The sequence below is a fragment of the Rhinatrema bivittatum genome, chromosome 8 (genome assembly GCF_901001135.1).
Source record: "Rhinatrema bivittatum chromosome 8, aRhiBiv1.1, whole genome shotgun sequence".
NCBI classification, from domain to species: Eukaryota; Metazoa; Chordata; class Amphibia; order Gymnophiona; family Rhinatrematidae; genus Rhinatrema; species Rhinatrema bivittatum.
Genome location: NC_042622.1, coordinates 135,659,154 through 135,676,984, shown reverse-complemented (window position 1 = coordinate 135,676,984; position 17,831 = coordinate 135,659,154). Strand labels below are relative to the sequence as shown.

Sequence of the window (17,831 nt, the reverse complement as noted above, 5' to 3'; positions counted from 1 at the left end):
GCACTTTCTATCCTCAGATTTAAGCCTAAATTTTCAAAGTGGACTTATGTGCATGTCCTCTTTAAAAATTTGCAGGTATCCCCTCTTCTAGCACCAACATAAGCACATAAAGTTCCACCTGGTGCTGAGCAGCTGTAACTTTGTGCATGGAGATTTATACACGTAGTTTTGAAAATTGAAAGTATGCATGCAAATCCTTTCATTTCCCCAACTCCTTCAGCAATGCCTTTTCCTACTGTAGGCTTGCATGTACCTTAATACACAGAACCCCTAGGTTACAGTAACATAGTAACCACGGCAGAAAAAGCCCAAAGGGTCCATACAGTCTGCCCAGCAAGTTTCTTACGGTAGTAACTGCCACTCTGTGCTGGTTACCTCCAAGCCTTATGTTAAGAGTAGTAATATTTACAATCAAAACCAAGCAACTGTCAAACCCATAACAAATATTTCTGCTAGCAACAATTTTACAAGGTGAGCAGCCTTCTTGAAAACTCAGATAATGCTGCTTGAACATGCTTTGCTTTTGGAAATGGCTGTAGAAGTAGTCCTGTGCTTTTTCTCTATTGCCTGCATTCAGGGCCCAGCACTGACTGTCGCCTGAATCCAACACCACCTTCTCTCCCCTCTCCCTGCCCTCGACCAAAGAAGACAGCAGTTTTGCAGTTGGGTCAAAATATACAGAAGCAAACAATCTCACTTGATCAAACTAAAGATGTGTGGCATGATTAATTTTAATTAAAGAGAATGACCATCAGATTGCACTATGTGATAAATATCATTAGGGCTCAGACTGCTGCCCTTTTAAAGTGCATGAGCTTTAATCATCAGTCATGCTAAATTTTAACGTGCACAAATCAAAAAACACCTAGGGGCAGATTTTCAGAGCCCTGCTCGCGTAAATCCACCCAAAACCGGGCGGATTTACGCGAGCAGGGCCCTGCGCGCCGGTGAGCCTATTTTACATAGGCTCACCGGCGCGCGCAGAACCCCGGGACTCACGTAAGTCCCGGGGTTTTCGGAGTGGGCGTGTCGGGAGGCGTGTCGGGGGCGGGGCCGGAGCGCGCGGCGTTGCGGGGGCGTGTCGGCAGCGTGGCTACGGCCCGGGGGCGTGGCTGCGCCCTCCGTACCCGCCCCCAGGTCGCGGCCCGGCGCGCAGGAGGCCCGCTGGCGCGCGGGGATTTACGCCTCCCTCTGGGAGGCGTAAATCCCCCGACAAAGGTAGGATGGGGGTTTAGACAGGGCCGGGCGGGTGGGTTAGGTAGGGGAAGGGAGGGGAAGGTGAGGGGAGGGCAAAGGAAAGTTCCCTTCTAGGCCGCTCCGATTTCGGAGCGGCCTAGGAGGGAACGGGGGTAGGCTGCGCGGCTCGGCGCGCGCAGGCTATACGAAATCGATAGCCTTGCGCGCGCCGATCCAGGATTTTAGCCGATACGCGCGACTACGCGCGTATCTACTAAAATCCAGCGTACTTTTGTTTGCGCCTGGAGCGCAAACAAAAGTAGGCTGTTCGCGCTCGTCTGAAAATCTACCCCCTTGTGAATAACTCCAAAAGCACTTATCTGTAAAGTTGCTTTCAAAAAGCATAAGGGATGCGCCGGTGAGCCTATTTTACATAGGCTCACCGCGCCGCAGAACCCGGGACTCACGTAAGTCCCGGGGTTTTCGGAGTGGGCGTGTCGGGAGGCGTGTCGGGGGCGGGGCCGGAGGCGCGGCGTTGCGGGGGCGTGTCGGCAGCGTGGCTACGGCCCGGGGGCGTGGCTGCGCCCTCCGTACCCGCCCCCAGGTCGCGGCCCGGCGCGCAGGAGGCCCGCTGGCGCGCGGGGATTTACGCCTCCCTCTGGGAGGCGTAAATCCCCCGACAAAGGTAGGATGGGGGTTTAGACAGGGCCGTGCGGGTGGGTTAGGTAGGGGAAGGGAGGGGAAGGTGAGGGGAGGGCAAAGGAAGTTCCCTTCTAGGCCGCTCCGATTCGGAGCGGCCTAGGAGGGAACGGGGGTAGGCTGCGCGGCTCGGCGCGCGCAGGCCTATACGAAATCGATAGCCTTGCGCGCGCCGATCCAGGATTTTAGCCGATACGCGCGACTACGCGCGTATCTACTAAAATCCAGCGTACTTTTGTTTGCGCCTGGAGCGCAACAAAAGTAGGCTGTTCGCGCTCGTCTGAAAATCTACCCCCTTGTGAATAACTCCAAAAGCACTTATCTGTAAAGTTGCTTTCAAAAAGCATAAGGGATGCTGTTTGTAACTAGTTCACCACATTAAAATTGAAATGCCCGACACTGCAATGTTTCGGAAGATGTAATTTCTTCCTTCTACAGGATAAACACAATCTAAAGGACCTATTTATTAAAGGTTTTCTCCCATTCTTAGTCTATGGGAAACATGCTTAGTAAATGACCTCCTAAATGTGGAATCAGCAGAGCCCCAATTTAGACTTTAGAGGAACATGTAAAGCTCAATGCCAATAGTGCTTGAAGTTTTGTGGGAGAGGAGTTATGTCGAAAAACTCATTTTAAATCTACCAGTCTCCGATTGATCAGCGAACACATCTAAGCATTCACATTGCATTGAGGGGCGGATTTTAAAAGCCCTGCTCGCGTAAATCCGCCCGGATTTATGCGAGCAGGGCCTTGCGCGCCGGCGCGCCTATTTTCCATAGGCCTGCCGGCGCGCGCAGAGCCCCGGGACTCACGTAAGTCCCAGGGTTTTTTGTCGGGGGCGTGTCAGGGGCGGGGCCGATCGACGCGGTGTTTTGGGGGGTGGGACGCGGCGTTTCGGGGGCAGGCCCGGGGGCGTGGTTTCGGCCCGGGGCGGTCCGGGGGCGTGGCCGCGCCCTCCGGAACCGTCCCCGGGTTGCGTCTCGGCGTGCCAGCGGCCCGCTGGCGCGCGCGGATTTACTTCTCCCTCCGGGAGCCGTAAATCCGCAGACAAAGGTAGGGGGGGTTTAGATAGGGCCAGGGGGGTGGGTTAGGTAGAGGAAGGGAGGGGAAGGTGAGGGGAGGGCGAAAGAGAGTTCCCTCCGAGGCCGCTCCGATTTCGGAGCGGCCTCGGAGGGAACGGAGGCAGGCTGCGCGGCTCAGCGCGCGCCGGCTGCCCAAAATCGGCAGCCTTGCGCGCGCCGATCCTGGATTTTAGCAGATACGCGCGGCTACACGCGTATCTACTAAAATCCAGCGTACTTTTGTTTGTGCCTGGAGCGCGAACAAAAGTACGCGAATGCGCCGTTTTTAAAAATCTACCCCTAAGTTTATTATCTTGGAGTTCCATAAGACCAACTCTGGTGTAGTATCATCAATCTAAGGGCCTGATTCACCAAGCTTTTCTTCCATAGACACAGAATGGTTTCTATGGAACCTTGCGAATCTGGGTGATTCAGAAACAGATGTCATATATAGTGGGAATTCTGATCCAGATAATTCATGCACTAAACCAGAGGTACAGTATTTATAATCCTAAGCATACCACTCCTGAAAGAAACGCATTCGACATGCAGCATTGTACAGATGAAAACTGGGTAAGCTCAATCCCCCCAATTGTTTGTCTCTTAGCATCTTAACATACCCAATTCTCACTCTTTTACTGCTCCATACATAAAAGTTGCAAAAATGGAATTTAGCCATGTCAAGTCTTTCCTCAGAATATAACATGGTAGCATCTGTAATTTATCTAAAAACTTAGGGAAGAGCACCATTTTTAGTAAACCACATCTGCGCATTAGAGAGAAGGGTAGATTTTTTTCACAGTTTTAATTGCACTTCCATCTGTGCTTTAGTGAGAGTGAAATTCAAAGAATAAATCTCAAGACTCTGGGGACTATGACTCCCAAATATTTTAGCCGATCCTGTGCCCAGCAAAAAGGGAAAGTGCTGCTCCATTGAAAGTGAAGGCCTCTATCAGGTGGCAGTGCCTCAGACTTTTCAAAGTTTATGTTTAAGCCTGCAAACTTTAAAAATTGGGTAACAATAGATTTTATGACCCCAATTTCCAAAGATGCATTGTCTATGAAAAGCAAGATATCATCTGCAAACATTACAGGTCATTCCTGAAAATGCATTAGGGCCCGAATTTTACATTTTTAATGCAATTTTTGCAGAGAGAGAGACCATGAGAGAGACAGAGAGCGCAAGAGAGAGCACGCACTGTAATAGGAAGAATAGGACTCTATATATCTAGCGCTGTAGATGGGCACATTCAGCTCAGGGTGGGTTCGGGGGGTGGTGTTACATACACAGTCAGAGGAATTAACTGCAAATTTGAAATCATCTAGCTAGAGACTCTTGTTGTAACTTTCATCGATTTAAATGATAGAAATTCTTCAGTGATTTCAAATTTTCAGGTAATTCCTCTGACTGTGTATGTAACACCACCCCCCAAACCCACCCTGAGTTGAATGTGCCCATCTACAGCGCTATTTATTTATTTATTTGTTTTTATATACCGGTCATTGATCTGCAATATCACATCGTTTACAGTGCAGCCGGGGTTCTAAGTGCACCCGCGCAAACAAAAGTACACTGGATTTTATAAGATACATGCATAGCCGCGCGTATCATATAAAATCTAGGGTCGGCGCGTGCAAGGGGGTGCATATTTGTGCAACTTGCGAGCGCCAAGCCCTGCGCGTGCTGCCCGTTCTCTCCGAAATCGGAGCGGCCTCAGAGGGAGCTTTCTTTCGGCCTCCTCCCACCTTCCCCTCCCTTCCCCTACCTAACCCACCCCCCCCCCAGCCCTATCTACACCCCCCCTACCTTTGTCGACAAAGTTACTCCTGCCAGAGGCAGGTATAACTCGCGTGCACCAGCAGGTCGCTGGCGCGCCATCACCTGACCCGGGGGCTATTCTGGAGGCCTCGGCCGCGCCCCCGGAATGCCCCGGGCCAGCACCACGCCCCCCAACATGCCCCGAATGTCGTGTCGCCCCCCCCCGACACCCCCCCGACACGCCCCTAAGCGAAGCCCTGGGACTTAGGCTCGGCGCGCGCAGGAGGGTTTTAAAAGGGTTACGCGCATAACTTATGCTCGTAACCCTTTTAAAATCTACCCCAAGCTGTTCAAGGTTTTTGCTTGGGTTGCCAATTTCTCTTTTTGTTCTCCAATTTGCATTGTATGGGTTACTAATCCTGTTCTAATTTTGTTGAGCATGGTTTGGATTTCCTTACTTTTTTGTCCATCGCTGCTACTTTCCTGAGAAATCGCCTGTAAAATATCTTCTTGCCTGCAGCAGTCAGAGTCTAACTCTCCTCCGTCATCTTATTTTCTGGTGTTTTCAATATTTCTCATGCAGAGCTTAAAGTTTTTGCTGCTACCAATTTCCCCAGTTTAGTCATATATTAATCCATAAGTCCTCCCATTACTATGGATCTGCTTTTTTCTCCAAAATGATTTTAAGAGCATTCTAGGACCTCCTGCCTGAGTTGCTTCATATGACCTGCCATCTGCAATTTCTATTGGGCTGCAAAGTAATGGGTTTCAACATTTCTCTTATCTTACATATTTTTTCCTCAAAAAAGTGTTTCATTCAATATTTTTGGGACACATGAAGACTTCAAGGTTGGATTGAGTGATCTGTGAGGTATTTTTGGCAACTTTTAGATATATTTGTGAATCATCCCATGAAAAATAATCATTAGACGTATCATGGTGTGATGTGAGAAGCCCCATGCAGTGTTCAGTGCAGGAAAATAAAGCACACAAAATCCATGATTTGTGTCAAAATAATTTAAAAAATGTCTTTGTTTGGGAAATATAATCTTGCCTCTGATTATAAAGACAGAGTCAATTACAATTCGTTTTATAGCCTGTATGTGCTCTCCTTACATTCTACCACTGATGACTAAGGAGAAGATGATACTTACAAATGAAGAAGGGGGAAGGACTGTTTTTCCATTGCCTTTTATTGGCGAGCACAACAAAAGCCAAAAACAGAAGTAAAATTCAAAAAAGTGACAATCTGCTTTTTCTTTCCTCTCCAAAAAAGTACATTGTTATTTTAATATAGGGGTAGATTTTCAGAGCCCTGCTCGCCTAAATCCGCCCAAAACCGGGCGGATTTAGGCGAGCAGGGCCCTGCGCGCCGGTAAGCCTATTTTACATAGGCCTACCGGCGCGCGCAGACCCCGGGACTCGCGTACGTCCCGGGGTTTTCGGAGGGGGGCGAGTCGGGGGCGTGTCGGGGGGCGGGCCCGGTCGTCGCGGCGGTTCGGGGGCGTGTCGGCAGCGTTTTGGGGGCGGGTACGGGGCGTGGCTATGGCCCGGGGGCGTGGCCGTGCCCTCCGTACCCGCCCCCAGGTCGCGGCCCGGCGCGCAGCAGGCCCGCTGGCGCGCGGGGATTTACGTCTCCCTCCGGGAGGCGTAAATCCCCCGACAAAGGTAAGGGGGGGATGTAGACAGGGCCGGGTGGGTGGGTTAGGTAGGGGAAGGGAGGGTAAGGTGAGGGGAGGGCAAAGGAAAGTTCCCTCCGAGGCCGCTCCGATTTCGGAGCGGCCTCGGAGGGAACGGGGGGAGGCAGCGCGGCTCGGCGCGCGCAGGCTATACAAAATCGATAGCCTTGCGCGCGCCGATCCAGGATTTTAGTGGATACGCGCGGCTCCGCGCGTATCTACTAAAATCCAGCGTACTTTTGCTTGAGTCTGATGCGCAAGCAAAAGTAGGCTGATCGCGCTTCTTTTAAAATCTACCCCATAATGTATTGCAATGTAGACTCAACACACATCCTTCTATTCCCCTCAAACGGCCTGATGCATTATCTGGGTAAAATGGTTTAAAAATGATCACCCCCAAGGTCATTTATTTGAGAGGATTGGAATCAGGAAGCCTTTAGAAAGCCGCGTAAAAGCATTCTAGCTGCTTTAGTACTGTCCATGGTGCTGAAACACCACCAATGACAAACACATTTCCTTAAATGCCAAGTAACCAGGATTCCCCCTGCGATTTTACTGTCATTATGTGGTAATTAATGTACAATTACTTTTGAAAGCATTACCCAGAGAAACCGTCTGTCGTGGAACTGATAAACAAGGCGGTAAAATCGCAAGCAGTCAGAAAGGCAAGTGGCTGCATGCAACCTTGAAGGCTCCCCATAGACATAGCTCAGGGCAACATTTTCCAGCGATTAGCAAACATCAAGGAAGGTTTGAGAAGCACTGGATCAATGCAGCTAATGTTTGTTTAATGGCGTGGACCCTGAATGGCTCAGGGAGTAAATATGAAAGGATTGGGAACATGTTCCACTGCCATCTCACCAGGTGGGTCCAAGTGTTTGAGTTCAGTCATAGTTATTGTTTAGATGAAGATCCTGGGAAACCTGCCAATCCAGCAAAAGCTCAGAGTAAAAAAAAAACAAAAACCCTGCAAGGCAGGCTCACATAACTATTACAGAATAAAAATGTGCTCATCTTTTAAAGATATTTGACAAAAAGAAATGGGGCTCAGGTCAGCTATTTCTCCAGGCTCATTGGTTTTATATGCAGGAAAACCTGTTCTGTACAGTCAAATTCAAAATGCAAATTAGAAATTCTCTCAAAAAAGCAGATCATTGTTTCTATGTTTTAATAATAGATTTTTTCATTATCATCTGCTTTGGTTGCCTTACAAAAGTGGAATATCAAAAATACAGTGTGCCACAAGACATTACTACTCCTTCTAATTAAAAAAATATATATGAATCTACACACATGCATATACAATGGTTTGCAAAAATATTCAGCCCCCTAAAAAGTCAGCTGAATCAGGTGGAATACAGATGACACTTACACACAGGCCGATACAGAAATAAATGCGGGAGAGCGGGTGCTCGCCCGCTCTTCCGGCGTGCGCACAGGCCAGTGTCCTGGGCGCGCCATCCAGTATATAAAAATATGCTAATTAGGGTCCGCGGTAAAAGGAGGCGCTAGGGACACTAGCGCGTCACTAGCACCTCCTTTTTGACAGGAGCATCGGCTGTCAGCGGGTTTGACAGCCGATGCTCAATTTTGCCGGCGTCGGTTCTCGAGCCCGCTGACAGCCACGGGTTTGGAAACCAGACGCTGGCAAAATTGAGTGTCCGGTTTTCAACCTGCGAGCCGCGGGCTGATTTAACATTTTTTTTTTCTTTTTAATTATTTCTTACTTTTGGGACCTCTGACTTAATATCGCCATGATATTAAGTCAGAGGGTGTACAGAAAAGCAGTTTTTACTGGTTTTCTGTGCACTTTCCTGGTGCCCACAGAAATTAACGCCTACCTTTGGGTAGGCGCTAATTTCTGAAAGTAAAATGTGCGGCTTGGCTGCACATGTTACTAAATCGCATGGGAATAACTAATAGGGCCATCAACATGCATTTGCATGTTGCGGGCACTATTAGTTTCAGGGGGGTTAGACATGTGTTTTCGACGCACTATTACCCTTTACTGAATAAGGGGTAAAGCTAGCGCGTCGAAAACACGCGTCTAAATGTATCGGCCTGGTAGATTGTTCCAGACAGTATGGGCCTGATTTTAAAAAGCATTTACTCGAGTAAAAACCAGGTTTACTGGAGTAAATTCACTTTACTTGAGTAAGTGGGTTTTTGAAAATTGCTACAATATATGCCATTGACTTGTCTATAGGATTTACTCACATAAGTGCACTTTACTTGAGTAAATGGCTTTTGAAAATTGCTACAATACTAGCTACATTTACGCATGTAACTCCTTTTGAAAATTACCCCCTATGTTTATTGCAAACCAATGGGGTAGATTTTCAAATAGCGCGATTTGGCATACTTTTGTTGGCGCATCAGGCGCCAACAAAAGTATGCTGGATTTTAGTAGATACGCGCGTAGCCGCGCGTATCCGCTAAAATCCGGGATCGGCGCGCGCAAGGCTATCGATTCTGTATAGCCGTCGCGCGCCGAGCCGCGCAGCCTACCTCCGTTCCCTCCGAGGCCGCTCCGAAATCGGAGCGGCCTCGGAGGGAACTTTCTTTTGCCCTCCCCTCACCTTCCCCTCCCTTCCCCTACCTAACCCACCCGCCCGGCCCTGTCTAAACCCCCCCCTTACCTTTGTCGGGGGATTTACGCCTCCCGGAGGGAGACGTAAATCCCCGCACGCCAGCGGGCTGCTAGCGCGCCGGGACGCGACCTGGGGGCGGGTCCGGAGGGCGCAGCCATGCCCCCGTTCCGCCCCGGGCCGTAACCACGCCCCCGGGCCCACCCCCAAAACGCTCCCGACACGCCCTGAAAACGCCGCGCGGATCGGGCCCGCCCCCCACATGCCCCCCTCTGAAAACCCCGGACTTACACGAGTCCCGGGGTCTGCGCGCGCCGGTAGGCCTATTGAACATAGGCGCACCGGCGCGCAGGGCCCTGCTCGCCTAAATCCGCCCGGATTTAGGCGAGCAGGGCTCTGAAAATCCGCCCCAATATGCTCAAAGGGGTACATTTTATTAAAAAAAGTGCAAGCGCGTACTTTTATTCACCAGGCGCAAACAAAAGTACGCCGGATTTTATAAGATACGCGTGTAGCCACACGTATCTTATAAAATCCGGGGTCGGCACGCACAAGGGAGTGCACATTTGTGCACCTTGCGCACACCAATCCCTGCGCGCGCTGCCCGTTCCCTCTGAGGCCGCTCTGAAATCGGAGCGGCCTCAGAGAGAACTTTCCTTCCGCCTCCCCCCACCTTCCCCTAACTAACCTGCCCCCAGGCCCTAACTAATCCTCCCCTACCTTTATCGCGAAAGTTACGCCTGCCCGAGGCAGGTGTAACTTGCGCACGCCGGGCCGGCTGCCGGTGCGCCATGGTCCGGTCCAGGGGCTGGTCTGGAGGCCACGGCCATGCCCCTGGAACACCCCTGATGATGCACCGGCCGCGACACACCCCCAACACGCCCCCCCCCCAGGAAAGCCCCAGGACTTACGCACGTCCCGGGGCTTGTGCTCTTCGCCGAGCCTATGCAAGAGAGGCTTGGCGCGCGCAGGGTGGGTTTAGGGTAGGTTTTCAGGGGTCACGCGCGTAACCCTTTGAAAATCTACCCCTTAAAGTTTTTAAGTCGCAATTCATTATTTCGCTATATTTTTTGTAAAATAAAATTAAAAAATGAAAAATGCTGCTTGCATAAGAATTCAAGCCCTTCAGGCTAGTACTTGGTAGAACCACCTTCAGTAACAGCTTTAAGTCTGTTTGGGGGTAAGTTTCTACCAGCTTTGCATATTGGGAGTGATTTTTGCCCATTCTTCCTGGCAGATTTGCTCCAGGTTGTTCAGGTTGGTTGGATGACACTTATGGACTGCAATTTTCAAATAGTGCCACAGATTCTCGATTGGAATGAGAGCTGGACTTTGACTTGGCCATTGTAGAGCATTCACCTTTTTGTTGTGATTTACTTTAAGAGCATATTGGTTTGCAATAAACATACTGTCTGGTTCAATCTGTGTAAGTGTCATTTGCAATCCACTATACACACACACACACACACACACCATATGTGTTATTACCCTCTTCTCTTCTAAGTTCCCTCTTTTTTCCTAATAAAAGGTGCACAGCAGCCCCCTTTCTCACAGAATAGGGAATGCTTAGAGGAGAACTTTCAAAGCCATTTACATGGATAAAACACATTTTACCCACAATGCTCCACAGCGTACTTGCTTTTAGCTGCAATATGACAAAGCACTCCAGGAGATGTGTTTCAGTTGGGGAGGAAAAGAACATTTTCAAATCTACCTGCAATATTTGTCATGACACAAGTACCTGCACAAAAAGCAGATGCAAATTCTGCAGGTACAAGGTACCCGCAACACGTTTCCAAAGAGGACCTACATGCACAACTTCCATTTTTAGGATTGGTGCACAGCCTGCCGATAAAAAGTACACACAATTTTTGTATCAATGTAGTTAGCTTGAAAATTACCTCCTTTTTATAAATTTTATTGTACTTTTCAAATATAGAAATGAGAGAAATGGTAGGATACTACATTTTCACTTGAACACGGATTGTGCTAGAATACTTTGCTCAGTGGAATACCCACAGAGGCAGAGGGATGGTTTTTTAATGAAACACTTGATGTATTTATATTTTTAAACCCTCAAGGCAGATCTTCCCCTCCCTCCTCCTCGGCACTGGTGATGTGTTTAGAACCCGCATGAAGGAAATATTTTTCCACTGCCACACACTTTGATTATCATTAACTCCTAAGACTCACACCGGCTTATTAAGGGCTTAGCTGTCTCCCAGCTACGCTCCCTCGACAGATGGGTTTGGCTGGCTGTTGCCAGCAGCACACGCGGTAGGGTGAGTGCAAAGCTTAAGAGACAAATTGTATTAAATACCAGATAACGACAGTTTCCATGACAATAAAGGAGGAACCTGCACTCCCAGTAGTCATGGGATGAAAAGGACGGATGCCTGATGTGGGGGGAGGTGCCATCCGGTGCCAGGAGCACTGAACCAGGGCTCAATAAAGCACGCGAGACTCACAAAGCCAAATTCCAGTTCTTCTAAATCAGGTCATGCCCGCGACAAGTCACTAAGGGCAAACCAGAATATAGGGGTAGAGGCAACAGAAGCAACTGCCAGGGGTCCCAAATCACCGGGGACCAAAAAGGCTTTAGGGCTATCTGCCAGCACCATTTCAAGGAGCACGGCTATGGCACTCTGAGGGTACTCTCCCCTCCTCCCCACCTGATCTATGGGTACCAAAATCTTAAATGTGGCCCTATTGGGGCACATTTTACTCACGTGTGCAGGTGCAAAACACATGAGGACTTTTGTACCTACATACTTTCTATATCATTTTCAAAGAGAAACTACCCAGGTAATATCTCTGAAAATTAACATAAAAATGAATGCAAAAGTATCCACGGGTCAATGCAGCACTGAAAAGTAGGTGCCTCTAATTGAAAATCAAATAGAGACATGAACTTTACCTCTCTGTTCTCACCCAGCCTCCGGTTCTGCCTATTTTTCCTGTGACTAATGGGACAGTTAGCCACTCTCCAGTAGCCAATCTTCCAACTCTTTAATCTAAATCTCATTACAAAATTTCCTCTCTGCTTCCTCATGTTCAACTCAATTGTATCTCACTGCAATTGGATAATAATGTTGATCAATGTTAACATTCTTTCATTCTTCTCTCATCCCCCAGGAAGTTTGCATGATGTTCAAAAAAGTGCTTCTGGGTGGCAATCCATAAGTATCTGGACAGAAAGCACTGGATAAATATTAGAAATGTTTATTTTTTTTTTATGAAATATGTAGGGCATGGAGTGCACAAGTATAATCTCAGTCCAGTACTGATCATAATGTTTAACCCCCTGTTCTGCCAACTTAAAATAGCAACTGAAGGAAAGCAGGACTCTTTCTAGATTTTCTGACCTGCAGAACCTTATCAATAGGAAATTCAAGACTTCTGCACTCTAACTGGGTGTGTGCAACATAGGTGACCACTGGTACTGGCTCAGGGGAAGTGAAGCTGAGAAGGTGTGAAGTCCTTTAGATTGATTGGAAAATGAAGTACACAGTGACATTTGAGAGAAAGGACAAGAACAATCTGGCAGGATTTGATATGCGTGGGTTTGCTCCCACACACTCTAGCTCCTGTTTGGGATTTGCTAATATTTATAGGTAGCTGAGCCAGACCATATGCCCCTAGTCAGTTCATCATAGCCTTGTAAAATGCCTGAGCCTCACTGCACAGCTTGGAGAGGCTGGAAATTCAATGTTTGCACTGCACTGCCAGGCCAAGCAGCGTGAGGCTAGGTCAGGAATCATTGGGACAAGGCATGGTGAGATGGTCTGCCTGCTTTAAAACCTTCTCTGACAGAATCCTTGTAGCTATATTAGCAAGGAAGCCCAATTCGAGGTCATGTTGATGCTCTTCATATGACCAATAATAGATAATGTTCAGTCTCAGATATGTGGACTGCCTGTGGTGTTTTCAGGCTTCCCAAAACTCAGCTTTGCTTTAACATCTTCTACACCTCACATACAGGCCGATTCAGTAAAAACACAGGAGAGCGGACGAACGCCCACTCGCCGGTGCGCGCGATACAGTATTCAAATGAGGTGGTGCGGTAGAATCGGGCAAAAGGAGGCGCTAGGGACACTAGAGCGTCCCTAGCGCCTCCTTTTAGCCCAGAATGGCGGCTGTCAGCGGGTTTGACAGCCGACGCTCAATTTTGCTGGCGTCGGTTCTTGAGCCCGCTGACAGCCACGGGCTTGGAAACCGGACGCCGGCAAAATTGAGCGTCCGGTTTTCGGCCCGACAGCCGCGGGCCGAATTCAATTTTTTTTTTTTTTTAACTTTTTTTAGTCTTCGGGACCTCCGACTTAATATCGCCATGATATTAAGTCGGAGGGTGCACAGAAAAGCAGTTTTTACTGCTTTTCTGTGCACTTTCCCGGTGCCGTAAGAAATTAGCGCCTACCTTTGGGTTGGCGCTAATTTCTGAAAGTAAAATGTGCGGCTTGGCTGCACATTTTACTTTCTGTATCCCGCGCGCATACCTAATAGGGCCCTCAACATGCAATTGCATGTTGAGGGCCCTATTAGGTGCCGCGGGTTGGACGCGCGTTTTCCTCCCCTTACTGAATAATGGGTAAGGGAAAACTCACATCCAAGAGCAGGCTAACAGTGCGCTCCGTCGGAGCGCACTGTACTGTATCGGCCTGTAAGCTCTTAAATATCTCCAGTTCCTCCAGTCCCTCTGCTATTGAGTTTATCTAATTAATGTTGGGAGGGGTGCATTTCTATTTTTTTCCCAATCTCCTTAAGTCGACCCTGGTTCCTGCTCAATTTATAACTGGTAAGAGTTCTTCAGATTACAAAACATGTGTGTTTGTGTGGGGGGGGGGGGGGGGCAGAGGGAAGAAGGGGAAGGGAGGGCACTGCAAGTCCCACTGCTTTGTGAAGTGAAATTTGACTTCCAGGGTCATATGGCAGTGCAAAGCAGGAATGAGGTGAAATGAGGGTTCTGTACCTCCTTCAGCCGGTGTTCCTTCTCTGCCACTATATGCTGGATCATCATGGCCACCGAATACACCCAAGAGATCACCATACAGAGAGGCATCATGTGCTCAATGACAAAGAGGAAGCTAGAAAATCAGACAAAAATGACATCATGGATACAATAAGATGAAATTCAAACTCACCTGTTAATTTCTTTTCCTTTGGTTCTACCAGACCAGTCCAGATGAGGAGGCTATGCCCTCCTGCCAGAAGACCGAGACAGAAAAAAAAAAGGCTCAAATCTGACTTCACTCCCTCTATAAAAGTCTGGTGCTGTCTTCAGCTCTTTGGTATCCTATGTCAAAGCTAAGACACAACCAAAGGCAATTGCTTGTTTTGGTTTCCAAATCACTACCGCAACCAAAGTCTAATAAAGCTAAAACACTTTACATCGTGGTTATTAACCCAGGAATAAGAATTCCCTACACCAAGCTCACAATTAGTCCAGCTGCCTTCAGAGTGGGCAACAATGTACTCACTGTTAAATGCCTGAATCTATCAGATTGAAAGCTCCTGACTGCTGTGACTTTCTTGGGTGAGTTCTGGTCTGGTCTGACAGGATTAAAGGGAAGGAAATTTTAACAGGTAAGTTTAAATCTCACCTTCATTATCATCCATGTCAGACCTGTCTAAATGAGTGGGATGTACTAAAGCTCCACCCAGTTTGAGCAGGAGGAAGCCAGAATAGTTGTTAGAGCTCCTGCATCCCCTACCTACATATCCACATCGAGGTGCTTAGAGCAGAGATGCAATGGTGGCAAGGGCATTGACCTGCACTTATCTTCTGCAATGACAGATTCTGTCTCTGCCTACCAAGACTTCTGCACCCTCACGGAGTCCTCTGAAACCTTCAAACTCTTGCTGGAGCAAGTCAAAATTACTACTTTTCTTGATTTCTCCTGAAATTGATGCCTTAGAACTCACTGTGCTTTTACAGGACACATTAATAGACTAAAGACCTATCTGAAAAGAAACTGGTCACCTACAAGCATCTCAAAAGTGACTTCCAAAGGGCTTGAAGTGTCTGTCCTTATCCTGGCCTAAATCAACTGACCTTTTCACAATTATAAGTAAGAAAAACCAGGTTCTGACGTAAGTGAAGCACTACTCTCTAAAAAAAAGAGTGTGTTGGGTGCAGAGAAACCTTTTCCTTTAAAATTACCAAAGGCCTGTGTTCAACAAGACTCAAAGAGATGCTTCTCTATGAAGCTCAAGAAGGAATGCCACATCCCTTCAAAACTAAGCTCACTTCAAGCTGAAGAGACCTCCCTCAGGAGAAGACTTGTTTTTTTTGACGCCTTGGAAGAAAGTATCTAAGAGAATAGCAAGAGAGCTTCCATGACTGTCTCTTACATCAAGCCAATGCCAGTCTCCATCATCTGTGAGATTTTTGGGTAATGCCTTCATTCCCATCTCCTCTGGTGGAAGGACAGGACTGAAGGAATGAATCCCTCAAAGGGAAGATATTGTCTCCTTGTGTAAACTGATCTCGCTGAGGCTCAAAACTCTCAGGTCTGCTATGAGGTCCTCTTTTGTGCCAAAGGCTATAATCCCAGACCTTAAGTATCCTCACTATGGAGTTTAGTTCTCCTTAACCACCAAGGTTGAAAAAGAATGGAAGAGATTTTCTAGAGAAGAATCCTCTGGCTAGGGGAAAGGGTGAAGGCATAGCCCTGCTTGTACCTTCACAACTCAGTCCAGGGAATGTCCAGGCTTCTGGTGGAAACACCCAGCAAAAACTGAATGCTGGTCCTGGTTCTACCAAGATATCCAAAGCCCCTGGCTCCTGTTTTTCTTTACTAGCCAAGGAACTTGCTTGTCTTGGAGCTTACCAATGACTATGGAAGCACCCTACCTGACCCCTAGTAGGACAAGAGCTACTTCTGCCGGTCATTACACTTCAGGATCTCAAAAGTGTCAGCTAAAAACATTTGTCTGTTCAATGACAGTGAACAGCAAGTGAGTTGATGCTAGATCCTGCAGGGAACTCCATTCCAGACCAAAACTGACTTACTTACCAGGGTACCTGAGGGCTACTCTTTCTTCAGTTTGTTCACATCAGCTAATGACTTTACATTGACCACTAATACCAGGGCTGCCTTCTGAGCTAGAAGCCAGGATTCCTGGAATGCTAGACGACTGGTTCTGGCACTCAGCTTAGTTCTGGACCTGTTAGTTCTCCACTAGTTACATTCCTCTGCCCCCTTCAGCTTCCCAAGATCATAACTCCCCTCTCAACTTATAAGGCTCATGACTGTAGCGTAAAAAAAGCCATGAAGGAGACTCGAGATCCATTCACTGCGGGAACCAACTGTGAAGAACCATCTGCTTGGTTCCCTTATAACCTCCTTAGAGAAAGGGAAAAACAGTCTTACTGAATATCCCTGAAAGGAAAGTGAATTGAGTGAGATGCCCTTGGATCTGTACCTAAATTATCAATATAGGTGGAATATAAAAATTCTAAATAAATAGCTAGATAAGGAACTAGATTCAGGACCTGCAGAACACACCACACTCAGGGCAGCTGTGGAAATGGAAGAATGGACACCAGAAGTGAGGCCTTGAGCCTATGACATCCAAGGCCATAAGGTCATGTTTCTCTTCAGAGACATGAGGGCTTCCCTATACTCCAGACTGGTACGGACTAATCGCTATTCAAGATAACCATCAGTCAGAATAGGATTTCCACACCTGCATAATCCTGGGCTTTCCCGCTCCACCTTGGCAATGAATAATAGGATGCCTAACTAATGGAGAAACAAGATTCCCTCTATAACCAGAGAGACCCTGATCAACAGGCATCTGGAGTCCTAGTCAGCACAGCCAGATAGCTGCTAGTGAGGGATCCAGGAAAATACTTCTGAGAAATATCTGGCTGTAAACCCTTGGGAAGAGATAAGAAGGACTGCCCCTTTATCAATGTGGGAAACTGCCTAAGAAAAGGTCTGCCATTCTCCATGGGGAACCCAGGAATAGAAGAACTCGTGTCTCTAACTAGGCACCTCTTTTCAAGGAAGAGATTGAGCCCCAAAACCTGTGACTGACCAAACCAGCCTAGTAGCATTGCCCCTGAGGCCTTCACTAAAGGGACTGGGAAGTCCCCATGGTGGTGTTTCACCTCCCACCCCCAGTATAAAAGACTCCAAGAGTTGCTGTGAAGGAGCACACCAGAACACAGTAGTGCACAAGGAGACCACCACCCCAGTCAAACCCACCATCCTGGAATACTTCCCCAAGGCAGCAAGAGAGCTGCCTGAGCAGATTGTCTGTAGCATCTGAAATGGAGCACCAAGCAGGATAGGCATTGGTATGGGTGGGAGGGGGAGGGAACAGCTTCCAATAAGCACCCCTAACTGTTCTCTGAACTTTGGTCCCTAAACTTCCAGGACCACTCCAAAAGACAGTTCTCTTAGAGAGGATAAAGCTGTACAACAAGGTTGAGAGTGCCATGGCCGTCACTCTGTGGGGGAGCTCCCAAGAAGTACAGCCATAATCTTTGTGGCCTTTTCTTGAACTAGACCTGACCGAGTCAGATGGGAAGTCTGACCAAAAGGAGCTCCCAATGTCACTTACCTCCACCATGTGAGACTCATCAGCCATGAATCTATGTGGGAGCTTTTGGTCCCACTGTAGGAAGATTCAAGACTGCCACTCTGTGTACATTATTACCTGAGGCAAAGTCACAATGGTCTCTTCTGAAAGATGTCATACCTAATGCAAGAGGACTTGGTTCATAAAACCATGCAAATAGAAGCCTGTGGGGAGAGACTAAAGAGGTAAAAAAAAGAAAGACTGTTTAAGAAGAGATTCAGTCTTTCACTCATGGGGGCTCCTGAACATTTTGCTTTCTTCCACAGATTGTGGTCTTAAA

The 17,831-nt window shown here is 47.9% G+C and overlaps 1 protein-coding gene across 3 annotated transcripts in view; it reads right to left on the bottom strand.

Annotated features, from left to right (window-relative positions):
• The window catches only part of ABCA2 (ATP binding cassette subfamily A member 2), a 382,666-nt gene that overhangs the window by 126,756 nt on the left and 238,079 nt on the right, over positions 1 to 17,831 (bottom strand). For all 3 annotated transcript variants that reach the window (XM_029612786.1, XM_029612783.1, XM_029612787.1), the window contains one exon: positions 13,932 to 14,046. In XM_029612786.1, coding sequence (XP_029468646.1) covers positions 13,932 to 14,046 — 115 coding nt within the window. The remainder of the gene's footprint in view (positions 1 to 13,931; positions 14,047 to 17,831) is intronic.